The 20183-nt window shown below is 54.4% G+C and overlaps 2 protein-coding genes across 2 annotated transcripts; both read left to right on the plus strand.

Moving 5' to 3' along the window:
• Positions 1–204: 204 nt before the first annotated feature.
• Positions 205–15119, plus strand: LOC113879615 (exocyst complex component 3-like protein 4). The gene is given in 14 exon segments (XM_027521200.1): positions 205–215; positions 326–432; positions 550–635; positions 1253–1647; positions 2580–2691; positions 2931–2976; positions 2979–3052; positions 3405–3505; positions 3705–3785; positions 5306–5420; positions 12478–12597; positions 12672–12824; positions 13439–13560; positions 14575–15119. Coding segments are annotated over 14 exon segments (1716 nt in total). The 3' UTR covers positions 14768–15119.
• Positions 15120–17138: 2019 nt separating this feature from the next.
• On the plus strand, positions 17139–19916 carry LOC113879894. The gene is made up of 2 exons (XM_027521718.1): positions 17139–17866; positions 19234–19916. Exons 1-2 carry the CDS (start codon positions 17854–17856, stop codon positions 19617–19619), a joined length of 399 nt encoding a protein of 132 aa, XP_027377519.1. The 5' UTR covers positions 17139–17853; the 3' UTR covers positions 19620–19916.
• The last annotated feature ends 267 nt before the right edge of the window (positions 19917–20183 follow it).

Consider the following 20183-nt stretch of genomic DNA (forward strand, 5'->3'; position numbering starts at 1 on the left):
CTGCCCCTCTCTGAGCCTGTTTCCTTATCTATGAAGTGGGGTGAATGACACCCTGTCACTTTGTTGTCATGGGGATCTGACACGTGCCAGGCATTGGACCGAGCATACAGTAGGTGCTTACTAAGTGTGAGCTCTTGCCAACCAAGGTAATCTGGCTTGTCCTGCCCCCACACTCCCTGGAGACATAGCCCTGAGTGGGGCAGGATGGCGGTACGGTGGGGGGTGGGGAAAGGAGGGGACAGACAGCTGCTGGCACGATGCTCCCTGCTGTGTCGGGGCTGATCTGAGGGCACGGTCCCTGAGTCCTGGCATCTGGGAGAACCAGGACCTGTGGCCGGGGCGGGGCTGATAAGGCCCGCATGGAGCACCTGGGCCGGCCCCTCCCTCCGGGCAGCCTCCTTCCAGCTGCTCAGCCGCCTCTGGGAGAGGAAGGTAGGCCTCAGTGACCCCCTGCATGTCTGTCCCCTGGACGGACATCTTGCTGACAGGTGCGGGGAGAGGGGTGGGTTAGGGGCTGGGCCCTGCCCGTCCTGGTGTCAATCACCCCAGGCACACCGAGGCCTGGGGAGAGGCTGCTCCGGCCCAATATCACCCAAGGGTCAGGTGCTGGCTCCAGCCTAGCCTTTGTCCCCGTGGTGAGGGGTGGCCTGGGGATGGGGGGTGGCTCAGTCTCTGGTTGGTCAGTGATTTCAGCAGGTCCTGCCCTCTTTTGGGCCCTAGTTCCTTGGGCTGAAGTGAGAACTTGCTGGCCCCCACCACCTTCAACTTGTCTTTACACAGTGGGAGCGAGGTCCCAGCAGGCCAAGAAGTTTCTCTAATTTTTCCCCATCAGCCAGGCGGGGCTAAAAGTGGGTGGGGAGTGAGCGGAGCCTGGGGCAGCCTGGGGGTGGTGAGGGCCCTGCGCCCAGGTCCCCAAGCCCTGGAGACCCCCTCCCGGTCCTCTACGGAGCCGGGGTGGGGGTGGCAGTGGGGAAGAGAGTTGGGAACCTCCAGCCCCTGGTTAAATATAGAACCAAGGAGAAGGAAATGGCAACCCACTCCAGTGTTCTTGCCTGGAGAATCCCAGGGACAGGGGAGCCTTGTGGGCTGCCGTCTCTGGGGTCCCACAGAGTCAGACAGGACTGAAGCCACTGAGCAGCAGCAGCAGCAGCAGCAAGGCCCCTCCTACGGCCTTCCCTGCGGGGTGCAAGGCCTCGATAAGCCCCCGGTGGCCTGGGCCAGCCCCCTCCAGCCTGACCCCACCCCCGTCCAGTGCTGGGACATCCAGGTAAAGGGGTGGACGTCCTCCTCGGGGGCCGTTGAACTCCGCTTTGAGCAGAAGCGCCAGTACTGGGAGTACTCCGTGCGGCGGAGCGCGGAGGAGCGCGTGCGGCAGGCGAGCGCGGGGGAGGCGCCGGGGGCGGACGGCGCTGCCCTGGACTTAGCCCGGCTCCTGGCCGAGCTCGGAGCTTTGGTTCGCCGCGACCTGCAGAAGGTGCAGCGGGAGGTGCACCCCGCTTACGCGGCCGCCGGCTTCCCGGCGTGGGAGGCCTACCTGCGTGCCTTCCACGGCGCGGTGGCCGGGCGCCTCCAGGAGCTCGCGCACGACGCCCGCGGCTGCAAGCAGCTCTACGTGCTGCTGGACTGGGTCGCCAACGTCTACAGCAGGTGAAGCCCGGGCCGGAGGCCGCGGGGTGGGGCGAGGGCAAGGAGGGGCTGGCACTGCCCGCGCGCGAAGCCTTCAGGAACCTGCTCTGAAGGGCACAGGGCACCTTTTCCTCCCCGGGAGAGTGCTGGCTGTTAGGCACCCAAGATCCGATCCGGGAGCCCTTTGACATTCTCTCTTCCCCATCCCAGACCCTGGTGCTCTCCCTCTCGGGTTCGGAAGCTGGAAAGCGCTCCGGGCGGGGTTGCTTCCGAGGCGGTGAGCCCAGTGAGTCCCCCCTAGTCCACGTGGGGCCTTTGAGTGAACTGGCCAAGGGCGCCCCCTCCAGGCTGGACACAACCAGGGGCTCACCGCGCTCCTTGAGGGCTGGCTTTCACCCCCACTCTTGCTTTGGATGGACACCTCGGTTCAGGGCTGTGCAGAACGTGATGGGGTGGGTCGCCCGTGCCCCTGAGCGCTCCCCAGCTCCCCAGGCAGACGGGCAATTGGAGGGGGCGCCAAAGTGCTGGGCTCCTTACTATTCTGTGTGGCTGCAGACAGGCACCCGCCCCGGTGTGGGCTGGATCCTAGCTGGATCCTGAACTGCAAGGTCCTGGGGGCGTTTAGAGCTCAATCTTGGGTGAACCCGAGCGTGAGGGTGGAGGTCACTCCCGAAGCAAGCTGGTGGAGGTCCATCCGGACTGCCATCTTTATGCTTTCGGGGCAGCTCCGCTGACTGCTTAGCCAGGAAATCCTGAGGTGGGAAGTTGGGCGGAGGGGCGTTTGGCACGGAATCCTGGAGGGCGGGGTGGCGGGCCAGGCGTGTGAATGGAATCCCAGATTCTGGGCCTCACAGCGATGGCGTTAGGCTTTGAGCCAAGGCAGAGGGCAGTGGGGGCAGCCGCGGCCGCATCAGAGTCCCGCCCCGACTTTCAGGCCCCGCCCTGCCTTCCAGTCCTGATTTCCTGGGCTCCCAGGACCAGGCTCTGCCCTCGGAGCCGCTGCCCCCGCTCCTGGCACCGGACGTGTGGGCCCGACTGGAGGACGACTACACCAGCTTCCTGGAGGTGAGACCGGGGCCGGGCCGGAGGGGGCGGGGTCCAGGTAGAGGGTGGTCAATGCCAGCGGGCTAGGGAGGCGCAGTGCCCAGGGCCCGAGCCTCTCTGCGCCCTGCGGCCTCGGGCGTGGGCCTGTGTCCCGGCAGGGGTGCTCTTGTCTCCAAGGGCGCGCCCTAGGTCTTGGAGGTGGGGGGGCCTCCCTCCTGGGAGGGTCTCACTCACCGTGGCCCCTTCCCTGGCCCTCACAGACCAAGATCGCAAGCTGCTTCGATGGCATCCTGCAGCTGCAGCTGAGTCCTGGGCGGCTGCGGATGCCCCCGACGTGCTGCGGGGCCTCTACCACACGTCGCTGTCCTTCGACGTCTGCATGGTGCGCTGGAGGGAAGGACGTGTGTTTGGGCCTCGGGCAGTGGAGACTCTCTTAAAAGTCACAGTCACAACCGCCTCTCCCAATCGGACAGGAGCCTGAGGCCCCACGTAGGTGCGCAGTCAGAGGTCCTCGGGTCTCATAGCCAAGCTGGGAGAGCAAGGCCACAGCTCCCAGCTTAGCGCGGGGGCGGGGGGGGGGGGGCGGTCCACGTGAGTGTGCAGAGCTGGGAGGGCTGACCCCCTGGAAATCGGGGCCCCTGGAAGTCGGAGCCAAGACTGGGAGGCAGATCGGGGAGGGTCGAGGTCGGTGCTGGGAACATTGGGACCGAGGGCTCAGACGTGCTCGCTCGCAGCTCGTGGTGGAGCACGTGAAGGCGGCCGGCGACATCTCCGCAGAGCTGGAGGCCACCATGTTGGGGATCTGCGCCCGGGCGCTGGGGCTCTTCCTGCAAAAGTGCGGGCAAATCCTGGGCCGGGATGTGGTGGGCGGGGTGGCCAGGGTGTGGACTGTTTGTCCCTGGGGAGGACCCACCTATCCCGTTTCCTGGGAATCCGAGATTCCAGACAACTGGGAGGGAGAAGCCTGGAGGGCAGACTCGGGGTCTTAGCAGCCAGGAAGAGTCTCCAAGGCCCCTGCGTACCCCGCCCCCCAGGTACGAAAAGGCTTTTCTGAAATCGGGGGCGGTGAGCGAGCCTAACCTGTGCGCCAGCATCAATGCCTGCCAGGAGCTCAGGTGGGTTTGTCTCGCGGTGCCCAGCGCGACCGGCAGGGGGCGAGAGAGCCCTGGGAACCGCGACGCAGATACCCCCCCATGCGGCCCCTTGGTGGCCTTGCCCAGAGGCCTCCCAGAAAGGACCCCTTCTCCGTGCTCGTCCCTGCCCCTGTCCCCTCCGTGGGGTCCTCCCTTGGCCCCGCAGAGCTGAGGCCCTGGAAGGGACGCGGGGAGCTTCAGGGCTGAGCAGAGGCCAAGGTTCCAGCCACCCTTGCCCAGCTCATCCTTGCCACCCAGGGCTCCATGCTCTCCTCCCTTCATCCCGCTCAGCCTTCTTCCTTTTAGGGACCCTCTCTCTTCTTGGAAGCCCTCCCTGACACTCCCCCTCGGCCCCCGATCCCCAGGGCTTTGCTGGTGCCAGGGCCTGGGTTCCTCTGCCTCAGGGGGCAGTGGCCCTCCGCTGTGGGCTGCCAGAGCCTTCAGCCCAGGCTAAGCCGTAGTGTCCCCCAGCTGAAGATGCATCAGCTACTGCTGATGGTGTGATGTCCCCACGGCCAGACGGGACTGCAGTGTGGGGGCTCAGAGAGGCATCGCCGCTGGTCCTCGGTCACGCAGGCAGTACTTGCTGCACCTGGGAACCCAAAGCACGACCGTGATAAGGCGCTGGATCTCTAACACTCTTGTCCCTAGACTGTGCCAGGCTGGCCCTGGGCACAGGGGACTCTGGTGTAGGCCATCTCTGGTCAAGCCCCTGGTAGAAATTTAGCCTGTCTTTCTGGAGAAGGAAATGGCAACCCACTCGAGTACTCTTGCCAGGAAAATCCCATGGATGGAGGAGCCTGGCAAGCTACAGTCCTTGGGGTCACCAAGAGTTGGACTCGACTGAGAGATTTCACTTTCTGTGTCCCTGGGCTGCAAACTGGGAGAGCCTAGCCCTGCCTCCTCAATGATGAAATGGGGACATTGTGATATTTGGAGAGGCAGTTATGAGGCTCAAAGGGCTTCCCTGGGAGCTCAAAGGATAAGGAATCCACCTGCAATGTAGGAGACCTGGGTTCAATCCCCGGGTCAGGAAGATCCTCTGGAGAAGCGAATGGAAACCCACTCCAATATTCTGGCCTGGAGTATCCCGTGGACAGAGGAGCCTGGCGGGCTACAGTCACGGGGTCACAAAGAGTCGGACACGACTGAGCAACTCTCACAGCGTCTGAGGAGGGCCTCTGGGCCAGGAAGGGCTGTGCTGCACTGTTCTGTCACCAGGAGGGATGGAGGTCTGGCTCAGCCCTGCCAAAGGAGGCCCTGCCACGCGGTGGGACCTGGAACACTCCCCTGTCCCACCCGCCTGTGCTCGGCTCCCGGGCACAGTGCTGCCCTGTCACGTGACCGCTCCCAGGGCTTCTCCACTGTGCCGCCCCAGGGGGCTGCCCTTCACACTATAGTCTGAGTGATTGGAGCTGGGGTGGCACCCAGCCTTCACGGCTGTATGCCAGGCCGTGACCCCTTGCCCACTTTGCCCCCTCCTGGCCCCTCCCTCTCCCCAGGACTCACCTTCTGGCCAAGTTCCCGGAAAGCTTTGGAGAGCTGGAGAAGGCCCTGGGGGCTGCCGCCCGTGCCTTTCAGAAGCGGCTGCTCCAGGGCTTGCAGGGCGCTGTCCAGGTGAGGGGGCGGGCCCTTTCTCCCCACTTTCCTTTCCCAGCAGGTGCGCCCTGTGTCCTGAGCCTGGGACCCAAGTCACAGCAGTCATTTACCATAGGGGCGTGTTGGGGTGTTTTGGGCACAGGCAGGGAACCCAGACATGTTCCCAGCTGAGCAAGAACAGTTGGTAAACAATTACCTTCGTCCTTCACTCTCCATGGGCTTCTCTGGTGACTGAGATGGTAAAGAATCTACCTATAATTGCAGGACACCCAGGTTCCATCCCTGGGTGAGGAAGATCCCCTGGAGAAGGGAATGGCAACCCACTCTAGTATACTTGCCTGGAGAGTCCTGAGAGAGTCATTTCCTAGGCAGGTTGATAGGGAGTCTAGAGGTCCCCAAGGAGAGAGGGGTCTGGAATTCTCAAGGAGGAAGAAAGGACAAACTTTTTCTTTCTCCACATTCCTTAGGATTATATAAGAATAATGTATGCTGCCTAAGGACAGTCTTTGGATTAAACCTTCTGTTATCTTAAAATGTTAATTATGGGAGTAGACCTGGTCTTTACAAGGATGTATCCTGCCTGAGGACAGTGTTATCTTAAAATGTAGATTATGGGAGTAGATCTGATGAAGTCTTTACAACCTCCAGACATTCTTTGGATTATATAATTTCATTGTTAACACTAGCAAGCGGGTACTCTTTCTGCCCCCTTCTGATGCCTATGTCAGAAGCTTTCTCTGTCTCCTTTATACTTTAATAAAACTTCATTACACAAAAGCTCTGAGCAATCAAGCCTGGTCTCTGGCCCCAGATTGAATTCTTCTCCTCCAGGGGCCAAGAATCCCGGTGTCTTCGCGTGATTCAACAAAAACCTTTCATCTTGGGGGCTCGTCCGGGAGTCTTCAGGACAAGGTAAGGATGCTTGGAGCTTTAGTTCTTTGTTCTCTTAGTGAACACATTTTCTGCTGTGCTTTAGTAACTCTATGGTGTGCTTGTGTGAATGAATGGCATGCCCTGCGTGAAGCAAGTAAGGAGCCCTGTTCTGCGGTTCCACGGTGATCTCATACGACTTATGGCAGAAACCTGTCGGGGCGTTACACCGACCCGCCAATGCCAAGAGGCACCCAGTGTCTCCTTCGGGAACTGACCAGAAATGGGCAAAGCATGTGGACCGAACTCTCCTTTCTCGGTCAAACTTTTCGGTCTCTTTGACCATTTCATAACTCCTTGGGAATTAGAAGTACTAACCTAATCTATCGGATCATAGACTCATCTATACTGTTATTGTGTAGTGCGGCTTAGGTCCCAAACTTGGATTGGTATTCAAGAAAGCATCTAGCCTTGCTAGGAATCGAAAGTTCGGAAGCTAGATGGAGCTCTAGCTTGACTGCGATGGGTTTTTTCCCTTTGGTAACATCGGCTCTTAGTGGATCAGAGGAGGCTGTTATACTGGTGTGGTGATGCTTGGAAAGAACATCTCAGTTTTGTGTTCGTGTCGGTCTTATTGTGGTCAGGAAATACTCAGGGTCGTGCACAGGCACTCAGGTGACGAATGTTTCCCCTAGTAGTCTTAGCTTGGGAGGCATTCCGGAAGGTTACTCTGATTCACTCCAGGTGACATCAGAGGCAAGCAAGGTTAAAGGTGAAGAGCTGGACGTCAAGTAGGGATGCTATCAAGTCTACCCCTGGTACATCCCCACCCACCTCGGTGGTAGAACCGGGAGGAGAAGAAGAGTCCGACCAGGAAGGAGAAGCTTTTGGTGTAACATCTGTCTACACCCCCATCTAGAGCATGGAGGGATGCCTCCGGTAGAAAAAATGGCTCTGGTCGCTTTTTTTCTCTCTTACAGATGGGAGCTAACAATTCCAGCCTCACTCCTTTGAACTGTATCCTGAAAAACTGGGATAGATTTGATCCCCAGGGCTTAAAGAAGACACACCTGGTCTTCCTATGTGATACTGCATGGCCACGGTATCCATTGGAGGACGGCGAACGGTGGCCAGTTGGAGGGTCTCTTAAGTATAATACTGTTCTGCAATTAGACCGGTTCTGTAAGGAACAAGGAAAATGGGTAGAAGTAGCATATGTGTTGCCCTTTTTCTCTCTGCGAAATATGCCAGACTTATGTCCTAAGGGTATAGATTTGGGGGTGAAACCTTCAGCTCCCTCCTGTCCTCTTACTTTGCCCCCGTACCTGGGACTCCAAACTGGGATTCAAACTGCCCACATGGAGGTCCAAACAACTCCTGTCTCAGTACGACCTCAGACTACTCTGGTTTCAGTAGAAACTCAGACCATCGAAGTAAGAGATGAGATGGAGGACAGGAGACAAAGAGAAGAGGAAAAACAGGTTTCTCCAATCTATCCCTGGGATCATATGCACAGAGCAGCCAGAGAGACTGAGGAACAGCCACACAAGCTGTTGCCTCTTTATGAAACACCCACCGGGAGAAATAATCAGTCTATGACAGTTAATAAGCCTTTCTTTTATCAAGAAATACAAAGAATCAAGGAGGATCTGGGAGACTATTTAGAGGAACCAGAAAAATATATTAGAGCTTTTAAAGGTATTACTCTGCTTTATGACTTCACTTGGAAGGACGTGATGTATATCTTGGGACAAAGGCTGACTCCCGAGTCAAAGACTCGAGTTTTGGGAAAAGCGGTTGCTTATGGAGATGAATGGCTTGGTAATGAATCAGTAGGGAAGAGGGAGAACGAGATAGCGGCCCTCCCCACTGGGAATCAGGCGGTCCCAACTACAGAACCAGACTGGGACTACAACACAGCTAAAGGAAGATGGGATCAGAGTCGTTTTGTTAGATGTATTCTTGAGGGGCGGGCGCGTTCTAAGCCTTTAAACTATGACAAATTGGCAGACATAGAACAGGAGGAGAAAGAAGCTCCTGGTAAATTCCTAGATAGACTGAGAGAAGGCCTTCACAGATTCACTGAGATTGATCCTGAAAGTGAAGAGGGAAAAGTGATCTTAAAGGATAGATTTCTCACTCAGTCGGCTCCAGATATCCACGGTAAACTATTAAAATGGGTGTATGGACCAAATCAGTCTTTAGATACTCTGTTACAACTGGCTCAGACAGTCTATTATGGTAGGAAATATGAGGAAAAGAAAGAAAGGCAAAAAAAGACAAAGGAAAAGGTGGAAGCCTTCGCCATGGCTACGAAAAACATTCTTAAACAGCCTGAGAAAAATGCCCAGAGGGGCCCAGGTGAAAAGGGATGGGATTGCCCTCAGGCATCTTAGCCGCCCCCGGCTCCATGTCTGGTCTGCAAAAGACCACACCGGAAAAGAGACTGCCCCCAGAGGCGTAGGTCTCCGGGGTCGGACTCTCAAGACACTCAGGACTGAAGGTGCCCGGGGGTCCCCACACAAGCTCCCATCCTAATTACACCTGAGGAACCCCGAGTATTAGTAATTGTGGGGGGCCAATCTGTCGATTTCCTTTTAGATACTGGGGCAATTTATTCTGTGCTTGCTGAAGCCCCTGGCCCACTTTCTTCCTGATCCGCTTCTGTAATGGGACTGTCTGGACGAGCCAAAAGGTATTATTTCAGTTATTCTTTATCTTGCAACTGGGATTCTGTGCTGTTTTCACACGAGTTTCTGATTGTGCCAGAATCTCCCTCACCCCTTTTGGGAAGGGATATACTGAGCAAGGTCCATGCCTCTGTTTTCATGAATATGGAGCCCTCCCTTTCCCTCCCTTTAGTTGAACAAAATGTAAATCCTAGAGTATGGGCTGATGGAAAATCTGTGGGTCGAGCACAAAATGCTATTCCGGTAGTTGTTAAGCTCAAAGACCCACACGTATTTCCACATAAGAAGACGTATCCACTGAAACCTGAAGTTAAGGAAGGGTTAAAACCCATCATCGAAAATTTAAAGGAGCAGGGACTATTAATTCCCTGTAACAGTCCTTGCAATACTCCTATTTTGGGTATAAAGAAATCGAATGGTAAATGGAGACTAGTTCAAGATTTACGAATAATAAATGAGGCTGTAGTTCCTTTACACCCCGTGGTGCCTAATCCTTATACTCTATTGTCTGAAATTCCTGAACGGGCCAAATATTTCTCAGGAATTGATTTAAAGATGCCTTCTATTCAGTGCCTTTGGCGGAAGAAAGTCCATTTCTATTTGCCTTTGAAGACCCTACACAGCCAGCTTCTCAGTTAACCTGGACAGTTTTGCCCCAGGGATTTTGTGACAGTCCTCACTTATTTGGACAAAGTTTGTCACGGGATCTGCAAAACTTTAGTAGCTCTGAAGCAGTGGTGTTACAATATGTAGATGATATTTTGCTCTGTGCTGAGACAGAGGAAGCTTGTTCGCGAGCCTCAGAAGATTTCTTAAACTTTCTGGCAGGCTGTGGTTACAAGGCATCAAGAGAAGAGGCTCAGCTTTGTCAACAATCGGTTAGATATCTGGGCCTAATCATATCAGAAGGGACTCAGAAAAGGCTCAGCTTTGTCAACAATCTGGGTTAGATTGTTAGATATCTGGGTTAGATTGTTAGATATCTGGTTAGATATCTGGGCCTAATCATATCAGAAGGGACTAGGGCCATAGGCCCTGAGAGAATTAAACCTATACTAAATCATCCCCTACCTATGACTTTAAGACAATTGAGAGGATTTTGGGGAATCACAGGTTACTGTCGAATTTGGATTCTGGGTTATGGGGAACTTGCCCGGCCTTTATATAAACTTATAGCTGAAACTCAGCAGGCCCAAACCGACAAACTGGTTTGGTCTCCAGAAACTCAAAAGGCTTTTAAGGTTCTTCAGACTGCTCTCCTGCAAGCTCCAGCTCTGAGCTTGCCCACAGGGTCAGAATTTAATTTGTTTGTCATTGAAAGAAAAGGTGTGGCTTAGGGAGTTTTGACACAACCCCAAGGGCCTCACCAGCAACCTATTGCTTATCTAAGCAGAGAATTAGATGTAGTTTCAAGTGGGTGGCCCCACTGCCTAAGAGTAATTGGGACAGTGGCTTTATTAGCACCTGAAGCTTTAAAAATAATTAATGGACGAAACCTTACTGTACTGACTTCTCATGATGTGAGTGGAATATTAAATTCTAAGGTTAATATTTGGATGACAGACAGTAGGCTTCTTAAGTATCAGTCATTGTTAGAAGGACCAGTAACTAAGCTTAAAGTTTGTGGAAATTTAAATCCTGCCACTTTCCTTCCTGAGAAGGAAAATGAAACACCTGATCACGATTGTTCTCAATTCCTAACTTTAAACTATGCAGCTCGGGAGGATCTAAAGAATACCCCATTAGACAATCCTGACATGGAAATATTTACAGATGGCAGTTCTCTTGTTCAAGATGGAAAGCGTAAAGCAGGTTATGCCGTGGTGACTGCTGAACAGGTTTTGGAAGCAAAATCTCTCCCCCAGGAAACCGTGCTCAGTTAGCAGAGCTTGTGGCCCTGACCCGAGCTCTAGAGTTAAACAAAGGGCAGCAGATGGGCCTGATAATCTATGTGAGTCTACTTCTGACTCCAAATATCCTGAGTCTGTCATTGGATCCTCAAGACAATGTCTTCCTGTCCTGAGCTCACTCCTATGCTGCATTCCACAATGGGTCTAACTGCTGGGTCTGCGGAGCACTCCCCTCTTCATCAGTGGAAGGCTTCCTGTGGTGGACATCTCCACTTCAAGGAAAAGACTTTCTCCAAGTCTGTGAATACTTTTGACAACAATCACATGCGATGCCTCTTCTTCATCTGATGACATCTACCAACCCTAAACTGGACTGGTGCAACACTTTGCACTTTAACTATGGACATAATGTGACTTTTTATTTTGATTCTGAATGTTGTGTTTTTGCTGTTTGCTCCCTGCATCTGTAATTGTATAACTGGATTTGTTTCTAGCCGCATGAAAGCTTTTAAGTTACAAATGGTTGCTCAAACTCCTGCTACTGCTGTAGGTTCCTCCAGCTACTATTTGGGGCCCCTGGATCAGACATCCTCAATATGAGGATTAGGAGAATATGTTGCCTCACCAACTTAGGGACAACGCCCCTTGTCAGCTCGGAAGCAGTTATGGAATGAGAACGACGCCCCTTTTCTCTAGGCAACATAATTCTCCTAAAAGAAAAGGGGGGAATGAGAGAGTCATTTCTTAGGCAGGTTGATAGGGAATCTAGGGGTCCCCAATGAGAGAGGGGTCTGGAATTCTCAAGGAGGAAGAAAGGACAAACTTTTTTCTTTCTCCACATTCCTTAGGATTATATACCAATAATGTATCCTGCCTAAGGACAGTCTTTGGATTAAACCTTCTGTTATCTTAAAATGTTAATTATGGGAGTAGACCTGGTCTTTACAAGGATGTATCCTGCCTGAGGACAGTGTTATCTTAAAATGTAAATTATGGGAGTAGATCTGATGAGGTCTTTACAACCTCCAGACATTCTTTGGATTATATAACTTCATTGTTAACACTAGCAAGCCCCCTTCTGATGCCTATGTCAGAAGCTTTCTCTATCTCCTTTATACTTTAATAAAACTTTATTACAAAAAAGCTCTGAGCAATCAAGCCTCGTCTCTGGCCCCGGATTGAATTCTTCTCCAGGGGCCAAGAATCCCGGTGTCTTCGCGTGATTCAACAACAACCTTTCAATCCCATGGACGGAGGTACAGTCCACGCGGTCACAAAGAGTCAGACACGACTAAGTGACTAATGCTTTCAGTCTCCTCCTCTGAGAGACAAGCTCTGAGATCCAGGCAATGGCGCCTAATCCAGCCCTTCAAGGCGCCCCCAGGACTCCCGAGGCAAGGCCTGGCTAGAGGCTCAAACTCCAACCTTGCCCGCGGGGCCTCAGGGCCTGGAAGAGGCAGTCTCAGGGAAAGGCCTAGAGCCAGGAGAGGGGCTGTCCCCAAGATACCTTAGAGAAGGTGGTCAGCTCCCCAGACTTTCTTCCAGATGCCAGCTCGCCCTTTGGCTTGAACTGCCCCTGTCCAGAGCCATGCCCTGGGTGCCCAGGGGAGGGTCTAGTGGGTGCTGAGGTCACCCTCGGCAGATTGCCCACCACTCTGCCCCCAGCCGCTCTTCTGGGTCCTGTGCACCAAGGCCTGGCTGACCCAGGACCTGCTGCAGCCCCTCATGGACAAGGTGGTGGCCTTCTCGGGCCTCCTGGAGCACATGGCCCCACCCCTGGCCCAGGTATCCGGGGGCGGGGCGGGCGCTGGTGGGGGCGTGCCCAGGGCTCCTCCCTGTGACCCTGCTTCCCCCCTCAGGAGACTCTGCAGGAGGTGCACCGCTATGTTGTCCGCGAGTACCTGGAGCAGGCCCTGAGACCCCGCGAGCGGCTCCAGGGTGCGAACCGCGGGAGCGGCTCCCAGAAGATGGGCCTCGAAGCGCAGGCCATCGGCAGCACCTTCCAGGGCTCGGTAGGAGCATCGCCCGACTGCCCCGGGGCGCTGGCCTTCTTGGGGGTTCTCCAGCCCGCGGACCCTCCAGTAGCGCCCCCTCAGTCTGGTTTCATCTCGCCCCCTGTAAGAGGCCCCCGGTGGGCGGGCTTTGGCGAGTGGTTCGCCCCACTCTCCGCGTGCCGGGGCGGGCCAGGTGGGGAGGACACGTTGCATATATTTGCGTTGAGGAGGGATGAGGGTCGCAGCCGCGTCTGATGGGCGGGGACTGTTTCGGACCTCTCCTCCACCCCACCCCCAGCAGAGCGAGCTCAGGCATGTCCTCCCCACACAGACACCCCTCATCTGGGCCGCTGGTCCCCGACTCCCCGTCTGATGCCAGGCAGGCCTTCCCCGCGGGGCCTGGGCTCACCCACCTGAGCAGACACGGAAAGCCTACTCTGCGCCGTGTCGTGGGGAGGGAAGAGGAATCCTGAGCCGGGGCCATGTCCCCTTCCGCGGGGCCGGAGGCGGTCCTGGTGGGGCCGCGGTGGTGGCTGCAGGAGGGCTAAACCAGGCACTAACCGAGGGGCTGCAGGCGGGGGCGGGAAGGGGGCTGAGGCCGAGGGTGGCCCACCGCGCCCGCGTCTCCGCAGGGCTCCGAGGCCACGTGGCTGGGCCAGGCTATCCCGTGCGTGGCTGACATACTGGGCGAGACTTACAAAGACGACATCGGGCGGCACCTGGAGACGCTCATCAGAAGCTACCCCGACATCAGGTTCGTACCCCGGAGCTGGTTCTGGGGACGGGAGACAGGGAGCGGGCCTCTGGGCGGGGCTCGGACTAGCCCCGGCCTCCGTGCGCAGGTGCGGGCGGCGCGACCTGCGGGCCCCGGACCCTCAGGCTGTGGGGGCCCTGGTGGGATCGTCTCTGCCCTTCCCCGGTGTTCTAATCTCGCCGTCCTCATTCGCTCTTGTGGTCCCTGGAGTCTGAAGGGAGCCGGAGCCCTTCCTCCAGCGAGTCTTAGGGGAAGGCACAGGCCCCCAGCTCCGGGAGAAAGCCCTTTCTGGAAGCCCCGACACCTGCCAGGAGGAAGAAGGCTTTGATCCTAGGGTGTGTGTTTGAGGGGGTGCTGAGTCATCACGCACATGGAAATCCCAGCTGAATCTCTCCATGGCCTTGGAGATTCCAGGATGGGGAGGCTACAGAAAGCCCGGGCCTAGCCCCTTCCCGGTCTCCTGCCCCGCCCCGCCCCACCGGAGAATCCTCTGATCCCAGCCTGGCGTCTGTTTGGCCTTGATTCAGAGTAACTGCGCATAGGCGGAAGGTTCGCCTTTGGGCCCTCGGGGTTTCCCTGCGCAGGCTGGCCGGCAGTCCCTCGCTGCGGGAGACAGTGCTTCCAGCTCCTTGGGGTGCTCGGGGCGGGAGGGGCGGCACACTGGGCCAAGCCTCCCACCCCCACGTGCCTGTCTGCTTGCCGCTGGGCTGGGGCGGCTCTGACTCCCCTGCCTGTCCCCGCTCCGGCATTGCGGCATCGGCATCGCGGCCCCCTGCTGCCTCCTTCGGTGCACTAGGTTTCCGGAACCTCTGCCTGGGCCTCAGAGGCCGTTCCCATCAGGCTTGCTTCTTCCCGTCTCCGCCGGTCTTTGCACCCTTCAAGACCCAGGCACCCCCCCAGGAACGCTGGGTGCCCTAACGCTTCCAGTCCGAGCCCCGGGGTCCCCCTCGCCCTAGGGTCCAGGGTGTCACTGGAGCTGTCGAGTCTACAGCAGGGGCCCGTGTGTCTCTGCAGGCGGGACCACGTGCCTGCCATCCTGGCGCTGCGCCGACTGGGCCGCCGTCGGAACCAGCACTTCCTGCGCCACGCCCAGGCCCTGCTGAGGGCTGCGGCCAAGGCCGGCGGCTCCGGGGCCGCCGGGGGCCGCGTGCTCTTCGAGGAGATCGAGTTGTCCACCTCCATAGACGTGCTGGTTACCTGCATATAGTGCTGCTGGCCTGCGAGGGGGCGGACCCCGGTGGACGGAGGGCGGCCACCTTCCCCTTGCACCGAGCCCCAAGCTGGGGGACCCGGAAGGCAGCCTCAGCCCAACCCCAGGCCTGAAGCCCCCCGTGGTGGACCGTCCATCCTCCTCCTTCTGGTGGCCAGGAGGAGGTCATGCCAGGCATGCCAGCAAGCCTGAGAGGCATTCCAGGCATTTGGAGGAGGGTTTGGCGCAGAAGTTCCCTTTGGTACTGCCCACCCGGGAAGGCCTCCCTACCTAACTGTCTCGCACCACCCCAATGTGAAAATGAAGAACAGAGTATTTATTTTTAAAATAAACATGAATTAAAATGGTATCTCTCTAAGGGGGGGCGGGGCCAAGTTGACTTCAGACAGAAGGTCTGTGTCCCCACCCACCAGGGGCCGGCCAGAGGTTCTGTGGTGACTCCCTTTTCCTGCCCACTGTACCAACGGGGAGACTGAGGCAGGTCTGAACCGGGAAGGCCCACCGCTGTGGTTACAGAGCAAAAGAAACTTCAAACCCGGTTCCCCAGGGGACCTGGCCTCACGTGCCAAGTGAGCCTCGCCCCGCAGGGGTGGGCACTGCTCTGTCCTGTTCTAAGCAAGCCTGCACCCTGGCGACAAGGAAAGGCCAAAGCTTGTTCTACAGCTTGAGGTATTTGGGTTAGATGTGCGAGGGACTTCCCAGCAGTGAAAGTTGTGTGCTGCTGCAGGGCAAGTGTCAGCCTGGAGTGAGTGTGTGGAGGGGTGGACCCTGCAGGTCCTGGCTCTGGACGTGAGGCTGCAAGGAGCTTACTCCGGCCTGACCCCTGCAAACCTCTCTCTTCATCTTTCTCGAACACGTGGCTCTGAAATTTGGCTCCAGGTTGCAGGCAAAGCTGCTAGGAAACCCCGTTTGCGTTGGCAACCTGGGGCTTTCCAGGAAAGCAGAGCGCTGAGATGGGGATTGACAGGGAGGCGCTGAGGGAGGCCGCACCAGCTGCCTCTCCCCCACCCTCCCCCCTGCTGGGATCCTGGGGGGTCAGGAGCAAGTGCCAGGCACAGAAGGAGGAAGAGGAGAGGTTGGGGTTCCAGGCCCCGTGAACAGGGGTGGGGTGGAGGCAGGGCATGTGAGTGCTGACGCTGGCAACCAGCCCTAGTGTCAGTGGGGAAACTGAGGCCAGCACTGGATGGAGGTCTGCGCTGCTTCACACCAAGCCCCAGCACAGGTGGCCTGAGGTCCTGCAGATGGCGGGGGGGTGGGGGGTGGGCAGGTATCCAAGGGGTGCCTCTTTCCCTGGGAGCGGCAGGGGACTGACAGGCCAGCCTGACCCCACGAGTCAGCCTGGTGGCCGACAGAGGTCGGGTAGGGGCCGTGCTACAGGAAGCCTTGCCCTGGTTCGGTCCTGGCCAGCTTCTCCACAGGGAGCCCCTGCCACCTTTGTGTCCCCGGCTGCTGGGAGCCACCACGGGAGACCCCCCCCCTCCCCGTGACAAAGGTCATGCGGAGAGAACCTGACAGGCAAAGGCGGATCCGGCCTCAGGGGACCCCCTGAATCTGCTCGAGCATCTACCCCAAAACTGGAACCTGTCTGTCTTACTATTTTGTGCCTTTACCAACTCTTCTGACATTAACAGGGGGCTGTCCTCGACCACCTTTCTCTGGAAAAAGTCAACTTAGGGCTCTAATTAATAAGTCTCCTGGGCATGATAGGAGTGTTTCAATTCAAACCCCTCTGGTGGCTTTCTAGCTTGCCTGACAGGTTTATCCATACTCTTGCAATTAACACACGTAATTGTTCACAACTCCCCAACCTTGAAAGGCACGGGAAGCCAAAACATTCTAAAAGTCCTAATGAGCATAGAGTCCTTTAAGGGATGAAAAATTATTAGAATAGATAGTACTGGTCAAGGGTTTCATTGTTGTGCACCTGGGAGTGCATTGGTTACCATGGTTGGAAGGTAAGAAAAACAAGCAGCAGCCTTGGAATTAACCACATCAGACCTTTGAGCTAACCGGTTCTTTCTTTGTTGTAACTCACTGCACCTTTGCTCCGTGAGAATGTAACTGTTTAGCACTTTCTGAGGTTGACATAGATTAGAAATACAAAGAAAAAACACTTCAAGGGAAAATAAGTTTTCTGGTTGAACAGCCTTTATCAAAAAAGGGTCATAAAATGTCCACAGGCCTCCAAGGCCAGAAGATATTGTACACAACATTGTTTATGGGAAAGGTATGCAGAAAAAATCCTGGTTTTGATAAAGACAAAACAGATGTAATGTTTGGGCTGACTCTGTATGACTTTGCATCTTTCATTTCCCTCTATGTACAAGTCAAAGTATAAAAGTTCCTTTTGGAAATAAAGTTAGGGGCCTCGCTCACCGAAGCTTGGTCTCCCTGTGTCATTCTTTTTTTCTTTTCCCCTCCTTTTCTCTCTCTGTTCTTCTTTCAGGATGACTCCTTGGAACACAAGAGCTTTATTGGCTTTCTGTGTTAAGGAAGATCAAGCCTCTTTCTCTTCTCTTTATTCTTTCTCCTTTATTCTCTTATCGTTCGACCCCGGACTATCAGGTTTCAATCCATTGTAAGACCCCTGTCATCTCTCTCTAGATCCTGCTGGGACTGGACCCCGGCAAGTGACACCCAACGTGGGGCCCCGAAAGTAAGTCTCCCCATTGTTCAGTTTTTCGGGACGGCTAGGACCCCACTCAGGGTGCTGCAGACCCCCCTACATAAGATAAGTAGGGTGAGAAGGAGTAGGTAGTGAAATCTTTTTGCGTGAACAGAAATAAACAAGATAGTAGATTTTCTGACATGGGTAACACTGAAACTAAGGAACCGCAACTCTTTATACAAGTAATCTTGAAACTGTTAAACAAAAAAAAAAAATTAAGGTTAAAAAAGTTAGTATTCAATCCTTTTTTACATTGGAACAAGAACAGTGTCTGTTGCGGCCGAGCGCCCTGGCGAGCTCCCTCCCCCTCTGCGCAAACCTTTAAAAACTTACTACACCTTGCAGGGCCCAAAAAAAGTCCCCACTGACACCTTTTCTTTATAGAACATGATTAGAGACGCTTTAAATCCTGCTCATGAATCTGAAGGGTAAGTAATTTGAGATTGTAACACGGGGCGGTCAGGATTGTACCTGTGGGTGGCCGACAAGTTTGCGAAAAAGAGAAAAAGGGAAAAGGGAAATCCGGGAGAGGAGGAAACAGTGGTCATGGAGGGCCGCGGAGAAAAAGAAAAAGAGATTGTAAGGGAGAGGGAGAGACGGAGCGAGACAGCGAGGGAGAGAGAGAGAGAAAAAAGGGGATGGAGACTTAAAGATGAAAACTCTGTGAGTCCCAGAAAAAAAACTGGACAGAAACAAGAAAGACTGGGAGAGAAAATGGTATGCGGGGTGGGGGTGCTGCAGAAAAGAGGAGTGAGAGAGAGACTGGGAGAGACGAGATTCAAACGCCAGAGACGCGGAGACAGGTGAGACTGGAGAGAGAGAGAGAGGGTAAGAAGAAGATAAAAAGTTTTTTGAACAAAGGAGCTTTTAACAGACGCGTGCACAATATACAGAGCGTGCTCCTTGGAGATAACCCCTCAGGGGGGCCTCACCCAGGCCAAGAGAAAAGCGGAACAGTAAGGGGACTTAACAACAATATTAACCCCTGAAGTGCCGGTTACTCCAATTCCAACGGGAGTGGCTGGCCCCCTACCTGAGGGCATTGTAAGATTTGTGCTGAGGCGTAGCTAGCTTTCTTTTCAAAAAATTTCAGTGGTGCCTGGTGTGGTAGATTCTGATTATATTGAGGAAATTAAAGTTTTGATCTCGCTGCCTACCAAAACTGTGCAAATTAGTAAAGGTCAAAGAGTAACACAGCTTTTGCTTTTACCTTATTATCACACAGGAAAAACCTTGACTTCTCAAGCTAGGGGCCGCAGAACATTTGGATCTAGCGATCTAGCCTTTTGGGTGCAGGAAATTAAAGCTCTAAGACCTTTAAAGGATCTTTTAATGCAAAGAAAATAAAAAATAAAATAAAATGTCAGGGCTGAGTTACGAACAGTTATTTAGGCTTTTCAACATTTAAGAGACCACACCTTCAATCTTTTGATTGGCTCCCGATATATTGTAGGGTTGTTGCCTCATACAGAGACTACTAATATTCCAAAAACTAAAACTACTATTTTCTCCTTGTTATCTGATTTACAAAAAGAGATTAAACACATAGAGAAAAAATATTCTGTGGGACATATTAGAGCCCATTTTGGCTTGCCCGGCCCTTTACATGAAAAAAATGTTTTGACAGATGCATTGACTAAAATAATTGCTTTAAATTTACATAAAATGATCGACAAGGCCAAAAATTCTCACAAAATTCACCATCAAAATGCAGCTGATTTAAGGTATAAATTTCATATCCCAGCCAGATGTGTTGCTAACTTGTGGGAGAGGGTATGTTTGTATTTTTCCTCAGGACGCAGATTCGCCAATTTGGATCCCGGAGCGGCGCCCCACACCCTCCTCACTGCACCCCGCAACCTAGAGCCGAAAAAGTTTGTGCGGCGAGTGAAGGCCGGAGAAGAGAGCGCACCCGCGAGGTGCCCTCCAGACCAACGCGGCCACGCCGGCGAGAGGGAAATGCCCCGAGCCCAGGCGGCAGCTAGCCGGAGTCCGCGGCCCCCGCTCCTCCGCCCGCCATGGGCGCCGCGGCCCACAGCCTGCCGCGTGTTCTGCCTCCTGCTGCTGGGGACGCTCCTCCCCCGGGCCGACGCCTGCAGCTGCTCCCCGGTGCACCCACAACAGGCGTTTTACAATACAGATATAGTGATAGGGCCAAAGCGGTCAGTAAAAAGGAGGTAGACGTAATACAGTAACTTGTAAACGATGTGTGCTTTCATCTTGTTTGACCCCTCAGTATAATGTCTGCTCCTTTCTGGTGCTACAACGTCCGCCCTACCTTACGGTGCCTGTGACTGTGACTTATTGCTATGATAACTATGGTCTTGCTGTGTTGCAACAATTACAAGATTTGATGCGATCACGACGGTTTGTGGGCTTACTTATCTTGAAAATATCAGCTTTAATAACTACAATTACTTCTGTCACTGTGGCAACAATATCATTGACTCAACAAGTACATACTGCTTAATATGTTAATACTGTGTCTAAAAATGTCTCTTTAACGCTGACAACACAGGAAGTTATAGATAAAAAACTAGAAATAGAGGTAGACGCCCTGGAGGAAGCGGTAATGCATATTGGAACTGAATTACAGACATTAAAAGTAAGGTTGGCACTGTCCTGTCATGCGGACTACCGGTGGATTTGTGTAACACCCCTGAAAGTAAATGAGACAGATTATAACTGAAAAAAAAAATTAGAAACCACGTTTCGGGGGTATAAAACACTTCCAACATTAGTTTA

This window comes from Bos indicus x Bos taurus, chromosome 21 (genome assembly GCF_003369695.1).
Source record: "Bos indicus x Bos taurus breed Angus x Brahman F1 hybrid chromosome 21, Bos_hybrid_MaternalHap_v2.0, whole genome shotgun sequence".
NCBI classification, from domain to species: domain Eukaryota; kingdom Metazoa; phylum Chordata; class Mammalia; order Artiodactyla; family Bovidae; genus Bos; species Bos indicus x Bos taurus.